Below are 27,226 nucleotides of genomic sequence, written 5' to 3'. Positions count from 1 at the left end.
ACAAATCATGGAGCAAATCCCATTTATCACTCATGTGACCAGAACCATTAAAAGCATGAGACTACCTGCTTGAGTATGATGAGCAGGATTTGACCCTTAGTTCAGACATTACATTTCAAATTATTCTGTTTCTGTCATCTATTATGTATTTCTCATCCTTCTCTAACAAATATTTGCATTAAATTAGGATCTTTGCTCCTTAGACACTCATCTGCTCCTGCTGTTTATCTCCCACCTACAGTCACAATCCTTTGTTTGTGAGATAACAATCAAGTCCACAGCACCCATAATGCCCCAGAAAATTAGGACTTCAAGCAATGTAAATAGCACCAGAGGAACAAAGATCTTGTTTTTTCCAGCGTTTATAATGACACTGATCAAGAGAAGATAAATACTCAGTTCAGCTACATGAAATAGAAGCAGAATTGTTCTGATTATCAAGGGGGTTTTTGGTGTTTCCATAAGGGGTTGGCTATTGATGACTTGGATGAAGAAAATCACTACATACCTTTGATTTATTCACTTACCTCTGTAAAGCCCAAAAAATCCTTCATAACGTAAAACTTTTTTAAAACAGTCATAGCTATTTTTATACATCAATTCTCCCACAACTGAACCAGAGGAGCGCTGATTCTGCATTCGTGTCTTCACCAGGTCTATGGGATACACAGCAGTGGCTCCCACAGCTATAAGCAAAAATTACAAAATATTATTTCTACAGTATGACAGGTGTGTATATTGCACTTGACTGTTAAAAAAACTACTAGTTTTCTACAGCAGTGACCCAAAACATGAGGTTCAGAGGGTAATGCACGTTTATGGGCACTGCAAGGGAAAGTTGACGGCAGAACACGAAATCTTGGATGGACAATGTGGCCTCCTTGGTGGATCAAAAGAATTATTCAGGATACTTCCCAACCTCACAAGGATGTTGTAAGAATAAATATTTGTATTTGTGCGGCGATCAGATATTATAGTGATGAGAACAACAGAAAAGTGAATAAGTAAAATAATCTGTTCTCCTTGTCTGAAATTTGCCAAAGGTTGTAAGGACTGCAGAAGGCTCAGAATGCAGTGTAACTTCACCTTTTCTGCTGCATGGCTGGTGCGTATCTGGAAGCACATGTTCAGTGGCTCTCTGAACCCTTCCTGCAGGCTATGTGATGGATTCTGGCCCTCCCAACCCTGGAGTAGTTTTCTGCACAATGATCATTTATTCAGGCTGTGTAGGAGTAGAAGGGGTTGAATTTCACCCCTAACGTACAATATGTCTTAAGCAAAAAGTCACTGAAACACAAAGCCTTCAAATGCTATTACAAAAAATGAAGGACAAAACCTTGTGACACCATTAGAATATAGATTTTTTTAAGGCATTTTAAAATGTTCAAAGCTATATTGGGGAAAATTGACAAAAGCTAACAAAATACAAAAAAGTTTATTTATAATTACGTAGACAGACAGCAAAATCCTCAGTTTTTTCCCCTCTCAATTTTGTTCTTATGTTTTTGGTATCACTCCCATCAAGTATAATCAATGGCAGTGCAATACTGCATCCAGAAAGCCTACGTCATTATGAACGTTTGCCCTGAAGACTGTGTGGAGCCAAAGGTGCTTCTGATCATTGGTAAAAATAAAGAGCACTTCACAGAGCTCTCCAGTTCTTACCCTTTCAAACAATGAACTGCACCGTAGAGGATCTCCTTTAGTCTGGTGAGATAATATTACATTAACCCAGCCTTGAAAATAGAACAGAGACATGTCACTCACCTCCAGCAACTGAGCCCAAAGTGAACCTGTAAGCAGACTCTGCTACTTGGAGCCAGATAGGCCTGCCCATATCGCCATAAGATTGCTGGGGGGGAAGGAGGAGGGAGACATAATTTGGAAAACAGGTGAGAAACTGAAGCAGCCTATGAACTGGCTTTTGTAAAGTTAAAGAAAAAATTTGACAGAACAGCAGCTTTAGTTCAAGGGAAAAAAGACTGGATAATCCTCCTTTGGCATAACAGAAACAGCACATTTTCAAATAAATCTCTCACATAGTGCTACCTCCTATACTCCTTGTCTGACCAAAGAAACAGTTCTAAAAATGATTTCTTTATATGAAAAAGAAGGTGCATGCAGAGATACTTTTAATTTATGATTTTCCCTTCTGTGGGGCTCGATTCTATGAGTTGGTGAGCGCCTTCTACTCCCATTGATTTCAATAAGCTTTGAAGATCTCAGAGACAGAGCTCAGCACCTCATACAATCAAGAGCATCATCAATATAGTCTATGTTTTATCAATATGTATGCATTAGATATCCCTACTTAGCACATACAGCACTTTACAGTCTCAAAAGCAAGGAAAAAAGTTATCTAGTCTTCATAACACCACTGCAAGGTTAATAAGTTATAAATATAGGGTTGACTTTTGTTTTAAGTTATAATGATAAACCTCAGATTTCACTGACATATGCTAGAGTAACAAAGCAGTACATGGCCTTGGGATTTTTCAATGACAGACTTAAACAAATGTACATCTGCAAGGAAAAAGTCTACAGAGACTGATGTGGTCATGTCGACTAGTTAGAAAAAAGGTGCCAGTAGCAAACTAGTCTAACTTGCACTGATGAGGCATTCTGAAAAGTATGCAAACTGGGCCAAACAGAAATCAGTGGGGTAGAGGAGAGTTTGTTCATTGAATGTAAGATGAATTGCACACAGAAGGAAAGGAAGATGGCAGCAAGACTAGTCCCCTCCTCCCACTCCAAAAAAAGTGAATGATTAAAGATTGTGCATTGAGATCAAATGGAAATTATTGGGAATTAACTGTGTTCAAGTCAGAGAAGTATCTGGTCCAGCATAGTAAGGGTGATATTTTCACTTTGCCAGAGATATGCACAGTGCTGTACAGACACAAAAAACAAGACCCTGCCTCCAAGGCCTTACAATCAAAATTAGTCTCAAAGTCCCCTCTTGCTTATCCTGTGGTTGTACAAGCAAGGGGGGGAAATATCAACAGGTATATAAATATATCTCCTTGCCCCATTCCCCCCACTTTTTTAAAGCCATTTGCCCCACGGCAGGTGACCCCAACAATCCCAACAGTATATTTAGATCTTGAAGAGGCCCCAGGATGTTACGGAAAGGTTTTTCTCTTAGACCACACATCATGAACACATGAATATGCATTAGAAGATATATGGCGTTTTACTGAAAATACAGTTCCTATATCCACAGGAGTGTATTTTAAAGGATCTATCACTAAGATTGCTTAAATGAGTTGTGCTGAGCTTGCTGCAGCACTAGGGAGCAAAATAGCCATTGCCATGCAGCACGCACTGCAGCAAATTAATTTAAGCAGCCCTAGTGGTATTGATATTCTGTTGCACAGGTACAAACCTGAAGTTATAATATATTGGTATATTTTGCTTTACTTGATTTTATTAAATAAGTGTGGAGAATACAGTAAAAATTGCAGAGATTATATAATTTTGGGGTCCACAATTCTTTTGCACTTTGATTGGGCAGATTTATTTATTTGTTTATTTTTAAAGGATATTACTGTGTGTATTTCAATGGGACATTTAAAAGTTCCCTCATGCAAACAGTCCCAAGCAGAGGGATGGTGCAGTTTTATGTCACAAAATTTTATGTCACTGATCTTTGTTAGCGTCTTTTAAAATCTTAGCACACATCCACTGAATGTCCTTGATCCTCCATTGTATGGCATGCTGCTGAACTGCTCCACTGAAATTAGTAAGGCTTCATGCTGCTCATGAAGTACACAGTACTATATAGGATTGGCAACTATGACATTAAGATGAGCTCACTTCTTTTCAAATATAATGAAACTTTTACACAGGCCTTCCACAATATACACAGCCATCAACCTTCCCCAAGATATTTTCTTCCAGAATGGCTTGCTGGAATACAGCCTAACAGAGAAGAATGGAGAATATTCTGAAGTCACATCAGATATTTATCAACTGTGCGCATGGATAAAAAAAAAAACTCATAGATTACATCATTAGAAAAACGTTTAGTTAAGATCAGAAATATATTTTCCCGATGGGTGCCATGGAAAAGAAAGATAAATCTGAAGAATTTCCTCATTAATCTCAAAAAAATTCATACTGAAAAAAGCAACACTAAAATAAATCCCAAAGGAAAATAGTGTCTCGATCTATGTCAAAAAGCAATGAACTCTTAAAAGACTTGAAAAAGGACTAGTTCTTTTATTCCTGCAGTTTTCTTCTGTCTTCAGCACACTTGCTTCTCTTTAATCTTTTAAAGCTAGTCTCTTCCTTGTAAGCATCAGAGTCTTATCAAAACCAAAGCATTATACTCACACTTAAATCCGGATGTTAATACTCAAACTCTTTGTGGAACAAAAGTGACTTTCATCTATTAAATAAGTGTTCACTATAGTTTGTGGTTCACTTGTGTTCAAATGTAAATAAATATAATTACTGCTATAGCTTTCAGATCATGCATATTTATAAACAGAAAATTACTGAAGATGTCATCCCCATCTAACCACTGTATACTCAACTGCTAGGTTTAAAAAAGTCTTAAGATATGTCAGCACTGAAAAAAAGGAGTGTTTTTAACATGGGTTAGCTAACTTGGGTTAAAATAGCAGTGAAGACACAGCAACTCAGCTTTTAACTCAAGCTAAAGCCTACGAGGAGCATGGAGTTGAACTTGAGCGGCTAACTTGAGTTAAAAGCCCAGTTGCCATGTCTTCATTTCTATTTTTACCCTAGTTCAGAAGACACCTTTCTTTGCACTATAGACAAACTCTTACATTAATCAAATAATCAGCAAACATGGCTGACAAGCTATGTCTACACTGAGCTGTAGTGCTGACAACAGGGGTATGAACTGCAGAGCACAAAGATTTGCACACAGACTCGGTACCTTTTCGTTCTTGCCAGCAACATTCACACAGGGCAGTTTAAGTGCAACTCACACTATGGAGTAGTGTAGACAAGCCCTAAGTTTCATTCATACTAAATTTACTGAAGAGATATTTACATTAATTTTTCTATGTTACATTTCATTATTTTTTTTCTAAAAAAACAGAATTTAGGGGTCATTTAGAGTCATTGTAGAAACATCTCTATTTCTCTTCCCAAGCATAGCTCCCTTGCAAGGTAGATACTTTTTAGACCTCACAGAATTTCTTATCCTTCTATAGGATTTGATAACATATTCTCCCCAGTATAGATCATAGAATACAATAAGATAATAAAGTGCAGTGGAGATCAAAGTTCACCCCCCACTGATTCAGGAACATAAAGAAAATTAAGTGAATATTCCTTCTAATCTGCATGTTTTAAAACGGAGCAGAATAGGTAGGATGAATAATGTCTTATTCCAAAAGTGAGAAAGTGAAGGAATATACATTCTGTGCTTATTATTATTACCACAGTGCCTAGGAACACTAGTTATGGACCAGGACCCCATTGCGCTAGGCATTGTTTGAACACAGAACAAAAAAGATGATCCCCGCCCCAAAGAATTTACAATCTAAGTATAAGAGAGACAAGGCCGGTGAAGTAACATCTTTTATTGGATTAACTTCTGTTGGCAAAAAAGACAACCACAACACTGCATAATCTAAGTATAAGACAAGAGATAACAGAGGGATAGACAGACAGACAGACTCACAAAGAAACAGTGAGACATTACTGGTAAGCACAATAGGCAGTGATCTCAGCACACCAGCAGCCTAACCATTGTCAAATGTATTGTAGACATCATGACAAAGTAGAGTTTTCAGGAGGGTTCTGAAAGTGGACAATGAGATAGCTTTCAGGATATTTGTGGGGAGCCCCTCCCAAGCATGAGGGGCAGCATGGGAGAAAGCACAAAAGTGATTATCTGAAAAATCAGTAAGTGGACAATGGAGGCTGGCATCATGGGCTGATCAGAGGTGAGATTCAAGATCTTGATAGTGAATACAAACAGCTTATATTTGATGCACTAGTGAAGGAGGAGCCAGTGGAGGGCTGCAGAAGCAGGGATAACAATTAAAATGACAAAGAAAATGATCTTTGCAACAGCATTCTGAATGGAGGATGATGATGCTACATCAAGAAAGGAAAGAACAGTCCTAGCTGAGCAAAACTTTTTTCTTCTCCACACTCCTTTTACCACATAGGTGAGCTACAAAAATAATTCTGACCAAGGAAAAGCTACAGCACTGTATCTGAAGGCACTAATGAAAACCAAATATAACACCATAAAATGCATGTTTTTGACAGTACAGTATTTCTCAAAGTCCTTTTTATCAGTCCAGATTAATAGAAACAGATTTCTGCAGGCAAGGAAAGATGGAATGGATTGCCACAAAAGTCTACAAAATCAAGCATTACCTGTACATAACTTTTGTAGACTCGTATCAGAGGGGTAGCCGTGTTAGTCTGGATCTGTAAAAGCAGCAAAGAGTCCTGTGGCACCTTATAGACTAACAGACATTTTGGAGCATGAGCTATCGTGGGTGAATACTAGTTTCTTCAAGCAGCCAGGATGGATGTGTCAAATGCACGCAATGCGGTATAGCTTTCTGCCAGATGAAAAAGAGATGATCCCAGAAATGTGTCCCAGTGACACTGCATTACTGAGCAAGCAGAGCTTTCCTCTCCAGGATGTCCAGTATGTTGAGTGTCTACCTAGTCTAGTGGCCATGTGGGTTACCATCTCCAAAAACACAAAAGACTTCCCTAAAATATATACCTGCCCCTGGAAATTTCCACTACATGCATCTGACGAAGTGGGTATTCACCCACAAAAGCTCATGCTCCAAAACGTCTGTTAGTCTATAAGGTGCCACAGGACTCTCTGCTGCCTTTATAGACTCCTATTTCATCAGCTCAGGTACGTATTTACCGATAAGGATTTAAACAAAATAGAGTCAGGGAAGAACTCTCCAGAAACTGATTCTACTCAACTCCACTTCAGAGAAGATGACCAAAATGTATATGATGAGCCACAGATTGTGCACAGAATTTCATCATAAATCACACTGCTCAAGACCATACCCTCCATGGGACAACCTCTCAACCACAGCAGCTGAATAGGTTTAATATTTCCTCAGGGACTGATCCAAGGCTTGGACTTCCATAGACTTTCCTGTGAATTCAAAGAAATCTAAGTTTCCAAAACACATATGGTACTTTAACCCAACTGAGCTGAGGAGTTCAAGCAAGGGGCTTTATAAAGTCCTTGATTACTCTTAAAGCTCTTGAGATTTCAGGGAAGTCTTTGTGTTTTTGGAGATGGTAACCCACATGGCCACTAGACTAGGTAGACACTCAACATACTGGACATCCTGGAGAGGAAAGCTCTGCTTGCTCAGTAATGCAGTGTCACTGGGACACATTTCTGGGATCATCTCTTTTTCATCTAGCAGAAAGCTATACCGCATTGCGTGCATTTGACACATCCATCCTGGCTGCTTGAAGAAACTAGTAATATATCTTTCTCAGTTCTCACTTTCTGCACCAGTTCTTGGGTCTTTTATATAGGATGGCAAAAACAGGACGCCCCAATTCACAGTTCCAAACATGGTTAACAATGGTGTAAACTGTATAATAGACAAGGCTCAGGTGTTTTTAACCACCATATTAATTAATTATCTCTACTCAGTACATATTCCACCTTTTCTATCATAAGTGGAGGTACACCACTGCACAATGATGGAGAATTAGGGTTCCATCTTTGTCAGTGTAGACACAGCCATAGACACTGTAGTGACAGGCACTCTAAAAATTCCAAAGGTAGACTAAAGGATGGATAGATAGCTAAATCACTCAGATTTTCAGAAAGTGGGAACCTAGAAACGAGAAACGATGGTGATCCACTGAGCACTTAAGCCAGAAATACAGACCATGGGTGTCTGTGCACACAAAGAAGCTGAAGAATTTATCTCTGTTTTACATAACAAGGAAAAAGGATGTGGAGACATCCTTTGGGCAGAAGGCAAGAGTTCAGGGTAACACTGGATTTAGCTGTACCTTCTTGAGACTTACTTTTAAAGGTACAGCTCCATACTTCTAGAATGAAATAGACTTTCTATATATACACATTATAGACTGAAATTATAAATAAAACGTATTGCAGTAACATTTGGCTCAAGTACTGTATTTTTTTCATTGATTTTTCAGCTCTTAGCACAGTTACTACTCAATGTAAACAATCACAGTCAGGGCAGCATGATTTGTAATCATTTAATCTGCCACATATGTCCTTCTTTCTGAATTTGCTGCATAATTGTGTTTCAGAGCTTGTCTTCACTGTAAAGTTAGCTTAGCTTGAATGACAGCAGTCACTGCAAAAACACTGGAGATGCAGAGAGTGACTGTACTACCAGCACAAAGTAGCTGAGGCCTTGCATACACTACAAAGTTAGGTCAACATAAGCCGCTTTGTATTGACCTAGTTAAGCATGTATCTACACTTAAATTTGTCTGCCACTGATGTAAGTTCTCCATTTCGCCGGCATAGTAAGACCTGAGCAGTGTTGCACATAGTTGATGTATCGAGGTTGACACAAAACAAATATAGACATTGCGTTATTTATGTTGACCCTAACAGTCTTCTAGCAGATGTCCCACAATGACTAACACTGATCACTCCAGTCACAGTTGTGAACTCCACTGCCCAGGGGTCAGGGAGACCAGAAGGCCTGCTCCCTTTAAAACCCTGTGAATTTTTTAAATGCCTTTTCCTGGTTGTCCATCGTGGCAAGCACACTTAGCAGCTCTCCACTGTTGTGCATAACTGCCCAGCTGAGCAGGCCAGATATACATCCCTGGAGTAGACAGGAGATCTTGGATCTCCTTGGCTTATGGGGAGAAGAGGCTATGCAGGCACAGCTATGGATCACCCATAGTAACGTGGACATCCAAGAGCAGATTGCACAGGGGATGTGACAGAACAGGTATGACACAGATCAGTAGCTGTGCTCCATGAAAGTGAAGAACCTGCGGCAGACATACCGGAAGGCAGGAAGACCAACAGTTGATTGAGTGCTGAGCCGGAGACCTGCTGCTTTTACAAAGAATTGCATGCCCTACTTAGCAGAGATCCCACCACCATCCTGCACACCACCACGTATACCTCAGAGAAGTCTAAGTCACCGGCCCTTGGCATGAACAGAGAGGTTCAGAAGGAGGAGGAGGAGGAGGATGGGAGACATGCAAGAAGTGGGGGCGGAGCTCCAGCTATGTGGTTAGCCAGGATCTGTTAATGATTCCACAGCAGTCCAGTCCCTGCAGTCAAGACCGATGCAGAGGAAGGAACCTTGAGTAAGACTGTACATTTATTTCCTATCACAGTGGATATAGCTATTGACTTTTCATATATTCACCTGTACTTTAGAAGAGGTAGCAGTACAACAAAGAGAGGTAGAGTTACCCACTTTTCACTCCCCTGTACAGTTAGGCAGAGGATGCCATGTGGAGAAGTTTGTTTATATAGACAGGGATGTCCCTTGAATCCTGAGAAATCTTGATGAAACTTTTATGGAGGTACTCTGCAATCCTCTCCCAAAGGATTCTAGGGATGGCAGCCTTATTTCTTCCTCCGCAGTAGGACACTTACCCATGCCAGTGCCATATACAAGCTAGCAGCATACAGGCCCGGGCAGCTTTGGGGCAGCAGCAGCAGCTGTGCTTTCTGTTACCTTTTGTTACCCTCAGGAATGACATATCAGCTAAAATCACCACTGACTGTGGAAAATGGTGCCAGTATTCAGTGCCATTTCCCTGTACTCATAGTTTCATGCAACCAAGCAATTCCCCCCTCATTTTCCTCACTCCTGGCAGGCCATAAGACTGGTGCTGCGTGTGACACTGTACACAAGCAATCCCAGCAGAAGAGTCGATAAGCATGTCTCATTTAAAACTTTAGTAGAACAAGGAAAGGGAGTTCTGAACCTTAACATTCACTTTCCATTGTGACTATACGGACAATGGTACCTCTGAGTGTTTTATCTATAGCTGCTGCTGTTGGGGCCTTGAAGTGTTCTCCCTCCAGACCGATGGAACATCTGAGCCAGATAAGAAGAAAGAAGAGGACTCAGGATGATATGTTCAGTGAAATCCTGCAAGCCAATGCTGCATCAGACTGTGAGCAGAGAGCCTGGAGGATGCATATTACAGACTGTATGGAGAAGAAAAAAAGCAGCAGAAGAAAGGCCCAGGAGTTGCAGCAGGAACAGGAGAGGGAGATGCACCAGGACATAATGAGGCTTCTCTGGTGGAAAACCGAGATGTTACAGACTCTTATGGACCTATACATGGTCAACAATCCCACCTCACCTCCCTTTGCAGTTCCTGGAGAACTCCAGCAGAGCACCTCTCTATACCTCCCTCAACATTCGACATGGCATCAGGGGCTGAATCCCTACCCCTACCACTCCACATCAGGGACATTAAGCACAATCACAGCTTCACATACACTGACCTGAGAGAGCCACGGTCGATGTATGTATAGCTAAAATGGACATGAACATTCCTTCCTCTTCTTTAAGCTTTGCTCTATAAATTTATTAAGGTTTTAATGTATTTACTTTTAACTTACACAGAATTCTTTTTACGTGTTTTCATTACTCAATAAAACTCTATTGTTTGGAAAACAATTTACCTTTATCAGTCCCCAAGATATGCTGCAGAATGCCTGGTGGCAGTGAAAGCACCCGCTTAGTTATTATTGTACACTGTGACATAGCTCAGGATCAGTGACACATACAGTGTAGTAATCATAAATGCACAGCAAGCACTACAAAATGAATAGGTTTATTCTCAGTGTTATATTCATAAGATGTGCACCATCCTCCACACAATTCCTAACAGACCTCCAGACTTCAAGCCCAGGTACAGATTAGTTCATCACAACACATTATTGTGGCTTGCATCTAAAGTACTCTTTCAAAGCCTGCCTGAGCTGTATAACTCCAAGCTGAACTCTTCTGATACCCCTTGCATCTGGCTGTTCAAACTCAGCAGACAGTCGTTCCACCTCCACCTTCCACCCTAACTACAACTTTCCCCCCTTGCTTCACAGATATTATGCAGGACACAGCAGGCAACTAGAACCATTGAGACGTTTTTAATCACTGAAATCCAAACTTGTAAGTAAACAACCCCAGTGCCCCTTCAATATACCAAAAGCATATTCAACTGTCACGCTGCGCCTGCTGAGCAAGGAGTTGAAGCACTCTCTGGTGCTTTCAAGATGGCTGGTGTACAGCTTCATGAGCTAGGGGAATAAGAGGTAGGCTGGGTCCCCTAGGCTCACTATGGTATTTCAACATGGTCAATGATAAACTACTGATCAGGAAAGAAAGTCCCTGCTTGTAGCTTTCTGAACAATCCTGTTTTCTTAAAGATGTGAGCGTCATGCACCTTCCCTGACCTTCCAACACTGAGGTCAGTGAAGGGTCTCTGGTGATCCGCTAGAGCTTTCATACCCACAGTAAAACAGGCCTTTCTGTTGATGTACTCTGTGGCAAGATGGTCAGGTGCCAAAACAGGGATGTGTGCGCCATCTCTTGCTCCACTGCAGTTCAGGAACCCCACTGCTGCAAATCCATCTACTATGTTCTGCACACTGCTGAGAGTCACAGTCCTACATCGCAGATGATCAACAGCCCCCACAGTGGATTTTCCAACTCCAAAATAATTTCCCTCTGACCGGTAGCAATCCAATGTTACCAGTTTCCACAGTGCCATTGCTATTCACTTCTTCACTATCAGTGTAGCTGTCCCTGCACTGAAAAGCTGTGTGAGCTCGGCATAAATATCCAGAAATATGGCCTTGCACATCCGAAAGTTCTGCAGCCGCTGCTCATTATCCCAAACCCGCATTGTGATCCCACCTTATTTTTTGGGCCCAGAAGCAGCACTCTACCATTTGCAGCTGCTCCATGAATGCCACCAACAAGACTGAATTGGTTCTCATTATGTCCCACAGCAATCTATCCACCAGAAAACCATCATGTTCCCCACAGCTCTTCTTACAGCTCTGCAGACATTGAAAGATCATGCATAAGGATAAGATTATGTCATGCAGGTCATGAAAGTCACAGATTCCATTTTCTGCTTCAGCTCTGGCATGGAGGGACCAAAGCTGTCAGTCAGCTGGGGGGGGAGGAGCTCTCAGTTGCTATGGGGCTGGGGCCACAGCTCTCAGCTGCCACTGGTGGGGAGGGGGCAGACCCACAGCTCCTAGCCACTGCAGGTGGCAGGGGGACCTGGAACTCTCATGCCTCTGCAGGAGGCAGGGACCCCAGAGTTCCAAGCCACGGAGGCTGTGGCAGGGGCCACAGAGATGTCATCCAGGGTGGGTGCTGGACCCTTCACCCTCTCCCACAGCAAGGCTCAGGCTCTCATTCCCACCTTACTCAGGCTTCAGTCATGCCCCATCAGCCCCGCCCCCAATTATTTTTAGTATGAGTCAAGGACAGGTCACAGGATTCCATGAATTTTTGTTTATTGCCGCAACCTGTCGGTGATCTTTACTAAAAATAACTGTGACAAAATCTTAACCTTAATCATATGTCTTGTACTTGCAATGCTCATGACAATAACGAAGTGCTGTTCAGGCTCCATGCTTCTGTCAGAGATGGTGGAAAGTGACGAGTCTCATGTGGGTTTGTGGGATTCTCAAAATAGGCATGAAAATTATAGGCCAGAGATGGAATTATGTATTGAAGAAAGTATCCAGATAGAAACTTGACCTTGCAGTCCCAGTTGCCTATGCACAACTTGTTTCTGTCCCACCATGCATTGCCAAACTTCCCAAAAAACAGTGTGCTGGATGGTGGCAAGTTGCACACTGGGATACCTACCCATGGTGTACTGTACTGTCCATCAAAACAAACACTCCTGGTAAGTACATGCAGCGCTAAGACAAGAAGCCAAGGATGCAGGTACACAAGCGATATGCTAACTCCAGTAGCTTTATGCTGACATAACTTGTGGTGGCAAAAGTTTGTAGTGTAGACATGCCCCAAAATCCCACTGCATTACTAGCTCGAGCATCATCAGCATTCATTTCAACCCATATCTTGGACAAGCCATCTAGCTCAAGTTTAAAACATCACTTAACTCAAGCTACAGATTTTTGCATGTGCAGGGGAGTTAGGTTCAGAGTAGTTGTCAAGGCTGATTCCCCACTCTGGCACTTCGAGTGCAGAAGGTGGGGGCCCGCAAGGATTTTAAAAATTAATACTGGCCACTTCAGGCTGGCATTAAACTCCCAAGGTCCCAGCTTCTCTCTGATCTTGGATGGGTAGATGCTGCCACCACCCAAGTGCAAAAAAAAAAAACCACCCCCTTTTGAAAAACCAGGAAGAAACACTTGGGAATTCCTTCCTGTGGGGTACCCTCTAGCACTTTCACACACACCCCTCCAAGGAAGAGCTGGGAAAAAAAACAAAGGAAACCAGATGTTGGCACCAGCTAATTAAACAACATGTGCACAAACCTCTTAGGGACACAAAAATCCAATCCTGTTCTTAAAAAAGGTAAAATTTGTTAAAAACAAAAAGAAAGGAAATACATTTGGAACTTAGGCTTTTTGCTAGATCTTAAAAGAAACAATTACAAAAATGAAGCATCAAGATAGCTTTCGAGGTTCATCTTAAAGTTTACAAACAAAACAAAAGCATCTGGGGTTAGCACAGAGGAGTCCACAAGCCAAGAAATAAACAGAAATAAACCTAATCACATCTTTCTAAACATTCCTAATCTATTTACATATTTGGGAGTTCCAAATAAGCGGTTCTAGGTATGGTCTGATGATTTTTTATCATACCTGGCTTAAAGCTTCTAATAGCATAACTGCTCCTTGTTCCCCCCTTTCCAGGAGTACACAACAGAGAGACAAAGGGAAGTTTTTTCCCCATTTAAAAAAGTTCTAGCCCTCCCATTGGATCTTTTGGTCAGATGCCTACTCCTTTCCTTTTACCAGTGGGCTTGTTAACCCTTTACAGGTAAAGCAAGTAGAGAACAGCTAGTAAGAGGAATTTTATAGCTAACTGTCTGGCTGAGTATCCATAAAAGGGGGCTATCCCGCCCCTCCTTCATTTATCACAGCAGTGAAGACAGGCACTCAGAATTTAGGCTTTCATTTTTAAAAACATAAGGGCCATATTTTTCAAAAGTGCTCGGTACCCAACTACCACCATTGAAAGTCCCCAGCCCATTTCACATAAGTGCCTAAATATTAGATGAGCACTTTAGAATATCTCACCCTAACAGTCTAGCTCTCATGGTTGTGAAAAATAACCTTCAAATTTGAAACAAATGTAAATTTAAGGGTTCCTAACTGCATGGTTTGAGTGTAACATACCACACAGGACACAGAGCCTTGACTTGTAAAAACATCTACATCTAAAGTATATAAAACTTCCACAAAAGGAAACCACACAAATCTGTGAAGAAAGATCTCAGGTGAAGTAAAGAGTTAACATTCTGAAGCTATATTTCCATTCTACATTTTTCATCAGCCCCACACAAACAGGATTTTTCTGTTGCTATGTAAATCACAAGAGCTAATGAGTATCAAATAACATTAGCAAGATTCAATGAGCATTCTAACAAACCATCCAAGTCAATCACCATGGAAGATGATTACTCCAACTAATCTCTCAAAGGAGAACACGTTTATCAGCTTTACATGCTGTACATACATTCTGTATATGTTCACAACGTAAAGATAGAGCATTATTATGGAGCTCAGTATGGAAGTGTACTAAAATAGAAACAAAACTCAAAGTGAACTTCCAAGCTAGTATTTATTTAAGGATGGATTTTAACAGAAAATTCCAGATATTTTCAGGAGTTGGTGGATATGTTTTTAATTGGTTTATTAACAATAGTGGGAAATCCAAATGCATAGACAGTTCATCAAAGGATTTAACGGTTTCGTAACTTTTTCTCTAGTACAAAAAAAATTTAATATTTTGATTAAAAACTGTAAGCATCTACTCACTGAAAGATTTGCTTCAGGAAGTAATGTTTTAAAACAGTCTTACAATTTCAGTCCAATTATAAAAAAATGTAATAAGAACTTTCCTTAAAATCTAGTGCCTAGTCAACAAAAACATCACTAATGTCAGAGGGATCCAACGTGTTTTCTTTAAGTTTAAGACAGCAAAGAAAATATGTAAAATCTGGGAACAGATTGTCTTTTCTTTTTTTTTAAACTAGAAGCATAGATTTGAGTTTTGTAAGTCTTTTTAAGGCAAAAAGTTCTAATTTTCATAAGCAAATATTCAGGAGTTTTATAAATTGCCAACTTCTAAATGTTTCCTTCAGTTTAGCTTTTTCACAATTGACTGTACACACGACATCACTCCTACCTACCTGCCGCTGGAGTTCTGCCAAGTTGTAAGGCAAGGCACCTTCAGCTAGTGGTGTTATTCTCTCAATATCTGCCAAAGTTAAACGCCTTCAGACAAGCCCAAGGGAAATAAATCATTGTTAGTCAAAATCATAAACAAACCTCAGCAAGCACCTTTTTTTCAACAGACTGGATTATGGCTTTATATATTACTTGTTATATTTCAGGTATCCCTAAGCACTTTACAAAGTACTGTTACAGGATCCAATCTTGGGAGTTTTAAGCACTTCTGCTCTCACTGTCCTCAGTGGGAATAAAGGGAACTCAGCATTACCCAGGTTTAGGCCCTTGCCTACTGGTAGTATAGGGTCTGTGCTCTGTAAATGCAGCAGCCACCACGTGCCACATAATAACTCACATGCAGCAATCTAGTCAAGACACCTCTCACACTTCAAGTTTACACTAGCAATCTGTGTATTGCAAGTGTTTTGATGCAGGGAGTTTATTTTGTTATTTTACACCATATACTGACTATCTGATGACTGCTCACTGCACTATACATATACTTATACACCCCCTAGCAAAGCCAGCAGTCATCAAATAATCCGTAATGAAAGATATGTAAAACAAATCTATTTTAACATAAATATAAATAGGATGGACAGACTAATATGAATGATTATGATGGTTATAAATTACCCTGTAGCATTGTATAAGTCTGCAAGCTGGTAGAGAATATCGACTTCCAGTGGTGTGACTTGTCCAAATTTGATTGCAGCCTGGGCAAACTCCTCTGGATTTAAGAGGAAGGGAAAAATAAGGTAACTGATCCTGAATCATTTATCACATTTTCACTTTAAATGAGTATAAATAACTTTAAAATTAAAATCTTAAGAATAAAATCTATCACTTGGCAGACTAATGAGGAGCAAAATCTAAAATAGAACAAAATGAGCCAGAATTAGTACCACATCTATTTCAGAACAGCAGCTTCAATCAGAGAGTAAATCGGATCTTGCAACTCTTACCTATGCAAGTAGTCCCCATTTAACTCTATAGCAATTCTCCTATCAGCAAAGTCCATAGATCAGACCCAATATTTGGGACTCTTGTTACTAAACTACTGTAAAAGCAGACAATGGTATAATTTATGGATGAACCAATCAGCATTAAAACTAGCACAATCATTTCAGTGTTCCTTCCTCCCCTAGCTCTCATTGTTCCCAGGTTTGGATAAGCGCCTATCCACACTACAAACACAATTTGTAACACATCTAGGGTGACCAGATGTCCTGATTTTATAGGGACAGTCCGGATTTTTGGGTCATTTTCTTATATAGGCTCCTCTTCCCCCCCCACTTCACCCCACCCCCACCCATCCCAATTTTTCACATTTGCGGTCACTCTAAACACATCCATGACACTCCTCTGATCAATTACAGAAAACATGGTTCAGTAGCTTCTATAAAACAAGTTTTTCAAGTTTTGTTTCTATCAAACAAGTTTTTGTTTGTGCATTCACATCTACCAACATAGTTAGTGTGACGTATCAGTGCACACAGGAGAATCTGGACAGGTATCCCATCCTACCATCCAAAGACAGAGGGTGCCCAGAGCATATGAACACAGAACAGCACAGGTAGGGCAATGCACTCTTAGATGTCTTACTTCATGAGAACTGGAAGGAAAAGGGGGGGCCAACCCAGCAGATATAGTTAGTGGGTCTCATCCACAGATGGAAAATAGCTATGTTATGAAATGGTTACAGAAAGCCAATCAATCCAGGCCGCTGGCAAGACTGAATCATAGTTAACTTGCATGCTTGCTAACAGTATTAGCCTTATTATGTGTGGAAACAAATTATGTGTAGCTCACATCATACCATTAAACGGTTACAAACTGCTAAAATTGTGTGGAAAAAGCTTAAGAGTGAAAAACTGTTGCTACAGTAGCACACAGGAACAGCCAACGGGACACAGAGAGTTTCTGATGAAGAATTTTTGTTTTTGTTAAAGCATACCCATTCCACCATAGCTGCCATATTCCCCAGACCTTTCTCTGCTCCATGTAAACACCTATCATTACCACAAGAAGGTCCACATTGCAGTGTTATTCCCAGGAAATCAGAACCAGTCAAGACTCTTGTCAGAACCCTGACAACTCTTCTCCTTAATGAGCCAGCTAGAACCCTCTGCTGGCCTGTGAAGTCTGGAGTTGAGCAGGAGAGCCACATTCAGAATCAAAACTTGAAATACTTGCACAGTTCTGCTAAACTGACATATTACACCAGCCTCCTGCTAGTCTTAACCCGTATACAGTACAAAAGACATACTTTATAGATCTGAAAATTAATAAAATATAGTAAATTTATTTTACCTTTTGTGACTTCAATATCTTTCCTTGTACCTGCTATAATACTGTATATCTTTCTAACGAGTTCCATGTTATTCAGCAGGGCATTAAAAGCATTGAAATAGGAGAAGCTGACCTGATGTGAAATAGTTCCACCTGCTACCTTAAAAACATAAATAATAATAATAAAAAAAAAGATAAAGCATGGGTCCCGATATGTGGTCAGGGTTCAGCTGATAGTCTTAAATCCCCTGACAACCCAAGAGAGCTTTACTGTAAATTAACATCCATCTAGACATACAAGATTAAGATATATTTCTATCGTAGTAGTTATATCCTGTTTTTTAGTGATAGCAGTGAGGGGGCTGTTATTACATAGCCAGGGTACTTCTATGTTTTTTGATGCAACAAAAATAATCAGGAAACAATTGTAGAATTACTGTTCAACTTTTTTGTAGAATGCGTTGTTCTAGATTTGCGTATATTTTATTTTAGACGAAGGAGTTAACCTTTACATCATTTACAGCAATAGTTAACAGTGTTAACAATTAACCTTAGAAGCTGAAATTAACACAAATCCATACTTTCCAAACTAAGACACCCTCTCCATCCAGCAAAGCACTTAAGTGTATAAGTAGTCCCCATTGACTTCAATGGGGCTTCTGATGTACTTAAGATTAATCACATGCTTAATTTCTTTGTTGGACTGGAGACTCGGCTATAAAGAGCAGGGAGCCAAAAAATGGGCAAATTCTGACTCACAAGAATAGTCCCATTCAAGTAAATGGAACTACTCACATGAGTAAGAATTTGCAGGATCTGGGTCATATTTCATGCCACTAATTATAATACTGTTTACACTGCAAATTTCAGCTCAAATTTTTATTTACTGTGACAGAGTATACAAACCCCATACAAGGTGCGAAAAGGTTAATGAGAACCTGTGCGCACAATTAGCCCCATCCTGCTTCACTTGCAAGAAGTGCCAAGCCTGGAGGAGTTTAAAAGGGGAACTGTTCAGTGCAGGGGCTGACTGGAAAGAGGAGAAGGCCTCTTGAAGGAAGGCCTGAGTAGGGCAAGGGCCGACCCCAGAACTGACTGAAAAAAAAAAAAGCCTGGCCAGAGCCGAAAGATAACAAGACACAGTTAGACCTGAGTCTCCCTAGGGGCAAGTAGGCCTGGCAAGGGACTCATATATGTCATTTGTACCCAGAGCTATAGGTTTTTTTCCTTTTGGGATCTGTGCAGAAGTGAACCAGGAAGGGGCTTGTGGAAAGGCCTAGAAGCAGGCCACAGTAGGAAGCAGTGGATACAAATAGGCAGACCTTAGCTGTTTATTACAAGGTCCCTGGGCTGGAATCTGGAATACAGGGAGGGCCTGGGTTCCCCTACTGACAAAAGTAATGTGGAGGCCTCTGGAGATAAGGGCTGGAAAGGGTTTAAGCCTGTAGCTGGGATGAAGACCCAACATAATGCCACTGGGCGACAGACACACAGGACTCTGTTTACTCCAAAGGAGATGGGACCATACGGCAGTCCCTGGCTGGAGGGCCAAGTCACGAGAACAGCAGACCGCTGCAGGGCTAGCGTGGCTGTCAGCAGAAGGCATCTAATGAGACAACACTACTATGACATGCGCAGCCATAAGAATGTGCACCTATAGTGACTCACCTCATTGACACTTACAAAGAAGCAAAATACTCAGCTATTCATGACAAATAATCTTGCTTTCAATAATGCAGAATAACTTATACTTTGTTATCATTATTATGGCTGTCAAGCAATTAAAAATAATCATAATTAATCATGCAATTAAAAAATTAATTGTGATTAATCATACTGTTAAAACAATAATAGAATACCATTTATTTAAATATTTTTCAGTTTTCTACATTTTCAAATATGTTGATTTTAATTACAACACAAAATACAAAGTGTACAGGGCTCACTTCATATTTATTTTTGATTACAAATATTTGCACTGTAAAAAAAACAAAAGAAATACTATTTTTCAATTCACCTAATACAAGTACTATAGTGCAAGCTCTTTATCATTAAAGTTGGACTAATAAATGTAAAATTATGTACAAAAAAAACCGTATTTAAAAGTAAAACATTATAAAACTTTAGAGCCTGCTAGTCCACTCAGTCCTTCTTCTTGTTTAGCCAACTGCTCAAACAAGTTTGTTTACGTATGCAGAAGATAATGCTGCCCGCTTCTTGCTTACAGTGTCACTTGAAAATGGGCGTTCTCATGGCACTGTTGTAGCCAGCGTCACAAGATATTTATGTGCCAGGTGCACTAAAGATTCATATGTCCCTTCACGCTTCAAACACTATTTTAGGGGACATGCTCATAACTGGTTCTGCTCGATAACAATCCAAAGCACTGCGGACCAACACACGTTCATTTTCATTATCTGAGTCAGATGTCACCAGCCAAAGGTTGATTTTCTTTTTTGGTGGTTTGGGTTCTGTAGTTTCTGCATTGGAGTGTTGCTTTTTTAAGACTTCTGAAAGCATACTTCGCACCTTGTTCCACTCAGATTTTGGAAGGCACTTCAGAGTCTTAAACCTTGGGTCAAGTGCTGTAGCTATCTTTAGAAATCTCACATTTGTACCTTCTTTGCGTTTTGTCAAATTTGCAGTGATAGTATTCTTAAAATAAACATGCTGGGTTGTCATCCGAGACTGCTATAACATGAAACGCAGAACGCAGGTAAAACAGAGCAGGGGACATACAATTCTCCCCCAAGCAGTTCAGTCACAAATTTAATTAACACTTTTTTTTTTTAAATGAGCATCATCAGTATGGAAGCATGTCCTCCAGAATGGTGGCCAAACCATGAAGGGGCATACGAATATTTAGCATATCTGCACGTAAATACTTTGCAATGCCCAGTACAAAAGTGCCATGCAAATGCCTGTTCTCCCTTTCTGGTGACATTGTAAATAAGAAGAGGGCAGCATTATCTTCTGTAAATGTAAACAAACTTGTTTGTCTTAGTGATTGGCTGAACAAGAAGTAGTACTGAGTGGCCTTGTAGGCTCTGAAGTTTATATTGTTTTGTTTTTGAGTGCAGTTATGTAACAACGACAAATCTACATTTGTAGATTGCACTTTTACGACAAAAACTGCACAACAGTACTTATGAGGTGAATTGAAAAATACTATTTCTTTCGTTTATCATTTTACAATGCAAATATTTGTAATAAAAATAATATACCCTTTGATTTCAATTACAACACAGAATACAATATATATGGAAATGTAGAAAAACATCCAAAATATTTAATAAATTTCAATTGGTATTCTATTGTTAACGGTGCGATTAAAACCACTATTAATCATAATTAATTTTTTAAGCTAATCACGTGAGTTAACTGTGATTAATCGACAGCCCTAATCATTATTATTTCTGTAAAAACACTATTTTGCATAAAATCCCTATGTGAGCAGTGAATGGTACTGCATTGTCAGTATTGCTAATAAAGAGGAAGATAAGGCATGTGTTAAGGATTTAAGACATATAGCAATTAAATTACAGTACAAACTCTCACTTGAATAGCACTTACATTTAAGACATTATTTTCTTTACACTTACTGAAACTAGATTTTCTTCCACAAACGGACTGAGCATATGTGAACGAATGGTAGCCATGATGTCACTAAAATCCAGTCCAGTAATCATACCAGTTTTGTTTTTGTCTTTCAGTGCAAAGGCTTGTCTTGCATGTTCTGACTGTAGCTCCTGAAATAAGAATTAGAAATACCACATAGGAATATGATTCTGTACACCCATTGTGCATGGAACTCCCACTGTCTTCATCCCCCTGCCTAAGAGTGTGCATGCACATGTTATACTCTATATAAAAATATAACAGTAGTTTTAGTACCAACGCCCAACAAACTGATTCATCCAAAAATCTCCAATCCAAAATGAAAGCCAAAAAGTCTTCCCACCACTCCCACCCATTCATCTTTGCTAGCACAAGAAAATCCAAGGAGAACAGAATTTGAATTGCCATCAAATCTGGGCTTTGGTGAACTGAAGCACAAAGGACACTTGACAGTTAGAACCCAATGCCCTGCCTACAGCCTCCTCAATGTTAAACTAGGAAGCTGTTAGCCAATGCTCCTGAGACAATGTGCTATGAAGTACATAAAAGGTTGTTACACGGAGGAGAGAGAAAAAATTATTTTTCTTAACCTCTGAAGATAGGACAAGAAGCAATGGGCTTAAATTGCAGCAACGTCAGTTTAGGTTGGACATTAAGAAAAACTTCCTAACTGTCAGGGTGGTTAAGCACTGGAATAAACTGCTTAGGGAGACTGTGAAATCTCCATCACTGGAGATATTTAAGAGCAGGTTAGACAACCACCTGTCAGGGACGGTCTAGATCAGAGATGGGCAAACTACTGCCCGGGGGTCACATCTGGTCCTTCAGACTTTTTAATTCAGCCTTTGAACTCTCACCTGCTCTGGCACTCCAGTTGGGGAGCAGTGTCAGGGGCTTGCCCTGCTCCGCGCATACTGTGGCTCCATGCAGCTCCCAGAAGCAGCGGCATATCCCCCCTCCGGCTCCTACATGTAGGGTCAGACAAGGGGCTCAGCATGCTGCCCCTGCAGTTCCCACTGGCTGGGAACTGCAGCCAATGGGAGCTGAAGGGATGGCACCTGCGGACAGGGCAGTGTGCAGAACTGCCTGGCTGCGCCTCCGTGTAGGAGCTGGAAGGGTCATGCTGCCACTTCTGGGAGCTGCTTCAGGTAAGCACCACTTGGAGACTGCCTCCCCTCCCACGGCCCAACCCCCTGCCCCAGCCCTGATCCCCCTCCTGCCCTCCAAACCCCTTGGTTCCAGCCCAGAGCACCCTACTGCACTCCAAATCCTCATCCCTACCCCTACCCCACAGCTCGCATCCCCAGCCAGAGCCCTCAGCCCCCAACATCTTAAACCCTTGCCCCAGCCCAGAGCCCCCTCCCTCACACTGAACTCCTCATTTCTGGACCCACTACAGAGCCTGCACTGCCAGCCGGAACCCACACCCCCTCCCGCACCCCAACCCCCAATTTTGTGAGCATTCATTGCTTGCCACACAATTTCCATACCGAGATGTGGCCCTCGGGCCAAAAAGTTTGCCCACCCCTGGTCTAGATAATACTTAGTCCTGCCATGAGTTCAGGGAACTAGACTAGATCACCTCTTGAGACCCCTTCCAGTCCTGATTATATGAGATGAGGAGAGTGCTGATCTCTCACGTATTCAGGACTGAACACAATTAGGGTTTTATAGGTTAAAATGAGAAGCTCGAATTGTCCTGAAAATAAACTGGAGACCAGTGAAGATTCCAGAATATAAATTTAGCATGCTCCCGAAGAGAAACATCTCTTTACAAGTGGGTCACTGTATTTTACACCATCTAATGTTTACAATGAATTTAAAGAGTAGCCTCATATAAAGCACACTGCAGCAATCTAATCCCAAAGTGACAAAAGCATGAATCACTCTAGTGAGATCCATATTAAAAAAACGGCATCCTTCTAGCCATGCATAATATAAGCACACACTCAACTCCCATTATTCTTAGATGTCTAGATTAGAAGCAGCTTGGAATCCAAAATATGCCCAGCTTATTAACCAGAGTAACAGAAGGCATGCAAAATTTTCCAAGTGATACCCACTGAACTAAATCTTCTGGTTAGTTTCCCCAATTTACCAGTACTACCTCAGTCTTTTCTAGATTGAGTTGCAACCATCTTGCCCTCATCCAAACTCTGATCTCAACACGACACTGACTAAGCTAGCTGAATGCAACAGCAGGTCTGATAATTTGTCAGCTTGCCAAAGTTGAGTCCTGGCACTTCTAGGTTTGGCAGTTCATAGCCCTGGCACCTCTGGGCTTGCTGCATCAGTTATGAATGTAAAAAAATTGCTTAAGCCCCGGCACCTTTTATTACAAATTAAGCACTGGACAGAACCTTGCTATATCCCATAAGAAAACTTCTTGGGGTGCCCAGGATACTGCTCTGGGTTATCGCAACAAAAATTGTCACTCGGTATGTCAACAGTGCAGGCTTGCTCTGCATTGTTGCCCAAAACCCTTATCATCCACACTCAAAGCCCTTAAACCCACATCTAGGGATGTGCTGAACCCCAACTCACATGTTTTTATGAGGGTATACTGAGCTGTGACCAACCACTCCCTTACCATCCCCTATATAGTGTGGGCGTAGCAGAGGTATCTGGGCTTGAGTTTAGATGGCACTCCACTGCCATTCCCACAATTTCTTGTATCACTATCTTCTGGCCCTTCTATCTACTTACCTCCCACAATTTTACTGCTTTTCTTCCATACACACCATGGACTTTAGAACCTACCTAGCCAAACCCTTTATTTTTCAAAATGCCCTCAGTATCTATGTCATAAACTATAAATAGAAACAATATAACCAATCCAATTCAAAACCCTGTACTTTCCTGCAATTATTTCCAAAAACAAAGCAATTCAATTTCACAGGCCAGCGCTGGAATTATATGTCAGTTATGAAATTTTAATTTTCTTTAGGCCTAAAAGCCAGAAATCCACAACAAAAGTATAGTATGAGTTGATCATTTCAAATTATATAAAATTGAATTACCTACATAAATTTGTAAAATCGTTTCTCCTTAATTACAGTGCACAGCTGTCCATATTCTCCTTCTTTCTTTTTCTCTTACTCTCTATAGCTGACAACTTCTTTTTCCCCTCTGCTCTAAAGTATAGCTCTGAGAGTGAATACTTTTAAAGTCCTCTCCCCATAGGATTCTTCAGCAAACCTCTTAAAGGAAGACTTCTGGCTTACTACAAGTTTGGCCTTAATGAAGAATGAGTGGCACAAGGGTCTTAAACTTCTGAGGTGAAGCAGTGTGTATTATGGGAAATGTAGGGTAAATAATAGGAAAAACTTTATGAAGCAAAATGAAAAATGTATCAATATAACAAAGTGTCATGGGAAGCTATGGAGTAACAGCCAGTGGAGATGTTCAGGGCCCAATCCTTTTCCCATTGAAATCAGTTTTGCCACTGAACTCCAACGGGAGCAAGACCAGACACTCACACTCATCAGTGAGGGGATGTTTTAAAAACAAAATTAATCCTTCCCTCCAACGGGGTGGTGAGCCAAAATCTAATGCACTATATGTGATCTTATTATATAATCGGCATGGTATAGTGATAGTTTAGCTGTGGTCTAGCTAGTCTATCTGGACAACGAATCTCTCACCACCATATAATAAAACTAATTTATAATGGCATTAATGCAGCACAAGTGACGGATCTGATGGCTAATTATGCACAGAAAGAAAAATAAATAACTGACCTGCAGAAACTGTGTAAACTCCGAGTAGGTAAGATGCTTCTTCCTGTTATGTCCAAAATGCAGTCGAATAAACTCACAATCCCAGTTAAAAGGGATATGATGATGAATAATGGTCTGTCCAAAAATTTCTTTGACATTTTCTTGGGAGGGGAAAAAAAGCAAATGAATTGTAGGATAAAATATTTCACCCTGCCTAAATGTTCCTGGTAGAAAACAAGCAAAGTTTATAAGGCCATTTAGAAAGTGTTGTAGTCTGGTCACTTTAGAGTAATTTCTAAGTTGCATATTCAGAGCCATGTGTAAGAACACATTTACTACAGAATTTAATACTCAACTTTGTACATTACTATGTAAAGCCATGGAATTAATAATTTCACATTTAATTTTAATTAAGTAGCAATTTCTCTTGTGCACTATAAATAGCTGCTACTTTGTACTCTGATACAAAAATCAATAGTAATTCCTCATTTCTGCAAGGAGTCAAATTAAGCCTTTTATCAAAAGCATGAATACCTACATCACTGTCTAATGCAATATTTGTCATACTAAGTATGGTTTGATTGAGACTTGATTATTACATTCACACTAGCCTGAATATGTCTATTGAAGATAGGCATAAGAAATGCCACCTAAAGCATATCATTAGCTCAGCAGAAAGCACCTTATTAAAAGCTTCTGATAGTGTCATAAAATATGGCCCTGACACAGAAATCAAACCCTATAAAACATGATTGGTAGTCTCAGTTATTAAAATGTTTTAAGATAAGTGAAATTAAAGATGTCACCTTTTAAATGAAGTAGAGGGGGGAAAACACGTTTTAGGGTATGGAATTCTATTGCGTGTGCTGTACAACAAATCAATGCCTAATCCTATAGCATATTTGTCCTTAGTAACAAAGCCCGATACAGAAAAATTATATGGGATATTATGTGCATACAAGTCTGGTATGCGTGTGCAAATGACCAGCTGGACATTTGTTCACACAAACTGGACACATGCAAAGTAGACTAGCACATATTTTTCTAAATTCAGATCAAAATGTCTAACTTTTAAAACAATTCTAAATTTGCTTGTGAAACTAAACTAATTTAAAAGCCCACCACAGAGCTTAAGTTACAAGAGAAATGCTAAAATATTTTCTTTAAGACAGGACCTCTTCCCTTTTCTGTTAACAACTTAGTTATCTTATTTAACATTTTTTGAGTTTACTTTAATCAACAGTATTAGAGATATATTATTAGAGGACTCTTACCTTGTGAGCACAGTTATCTACTCTGTTTCTAAGGGAAAATTCACAGATGTGGACTGCAATATATTTTGTCCATTTTTCCATCACAGACTCTTTCTTTGAAGGAAATCTGTTCCCTTCTCTACATTAAGTGATCAGTTGGTTTGTTCACGTTTTGAAGTATATGCTTTTCAGTCCTATAGCTGCCTTCTTTTACATGAGTCAGTGCTACTCCACGATTGTAGAGGCTTTATTGATTCAGGGTATGAGAAATCATGGTGGGAAAGAAGGAAAGAGGGACGACTGGAAATCTATCGAAGGTATCAGAGTCCCAGAACAATTAACGAATGTACAAGATTGGGTTTTTGGTTATATTATTTGCCTCACATTATAGATTATATATTTATTTTAAAGGAGAGATTGCTAAATGAGGACAAAATGATAATAAAAGTTACCAGAAATAGGTAATAGCAGTCAAATAATAAAAACCAGGTTGATATAAATGTAAATAGTCAAAAATTCCGAAGGTGCAGTGGGTGAGAGAAAGAGAACAACAATTATGCACAAAAGGAAATGAGTCAAACACATTTTGCTGCACTTGTTTCAAAGCTCTTAATTTAATGGGAGGCAGTAAAGCTACTACTTATAGCTACAGACCAAGCACCAGGAGACCTGGATTTATTCCCCAAACTACCACTGAATTCCTGGTCAAGTCACTTAGGATCTTCATGCATTACCAATACAGCCAGGTCAGCATTGTTCCCTGCAGGGCTAGCAAAATGGAACCGTGTTGTTGTTATTAGGACAGGGGACACCAGTGCTGTAACTGGGTCCACTTATCCAACTGTGTTTGTAGTGTAGATAAACCCTAAATTTGTGACTGTTTCCCCCATCTTGATGTTTGCTTTTGCAAAGTGCTCAAATCTTGTCATGAAAATGTG

General features: G+C 40.2%; 1 protein-coding gene across 3 annotated transcripts in view; it reads right to left on the bottom strand.

Moving 5' to 3' along the window:
* Positions 1-27,226, bottom strand: part of SLC25A12 (solute carrier family 25 member 12) — an 86,180-nt gene that overhangs the window by 21,045 nt on the left and 37,909 nt on the right. For all 3 annotated transcript variants that reach the window (XM_050916718.1, XM_050916717.1, XM_050916719.1), the window contains 7 exons: positions 25,057-25,196; positions 21,301-21,447; positions 17,720-17,858; positions 16,043-16,136; positions 15,367-15,451; positions 1,768-1,852; positions 528-686 (listed from right to left, as the gene is read on the bottom strand). In XM_050916718.1, the coding sequence (XP_050772675.1) occupies positions 528-686; positions 1,768-1,852; positions 15,367-15,451; positions 16,043-16,136; positions 17,720-17,858; positions 21,301-21,447; positions 25,057-25,196 (849 nt within the window). The remainder of the gene's footprint in view (positions 1-527; positions 687-1,767; positions 1,853-15,366; positions 15,452-16,042; positions 16,137-17,719; positions 17,859-21,300; positions 21,448-25,056; positions 25,197-27,226) is intronic.

This window comes from Gopherus flavomarginatus, chromosome 10 (assembly GCF_025201925.1).
Source record: "Gopherus flavomarginatus isolate rGopFla2 chromosome 10, rGopFla2.mat.asm, whole genome shotgun sequence".
Classification (NCBI taxonomy): Eukaryota; Metazoa; Chordata; order Testudines; family Testudinidae; genus Gopherus; species Gopherus flavomarginatus.
Note: the sequence above shows the minus strand (reverse complement) of the source record. Positions and strands in the feature narration are given on the sequence as shown.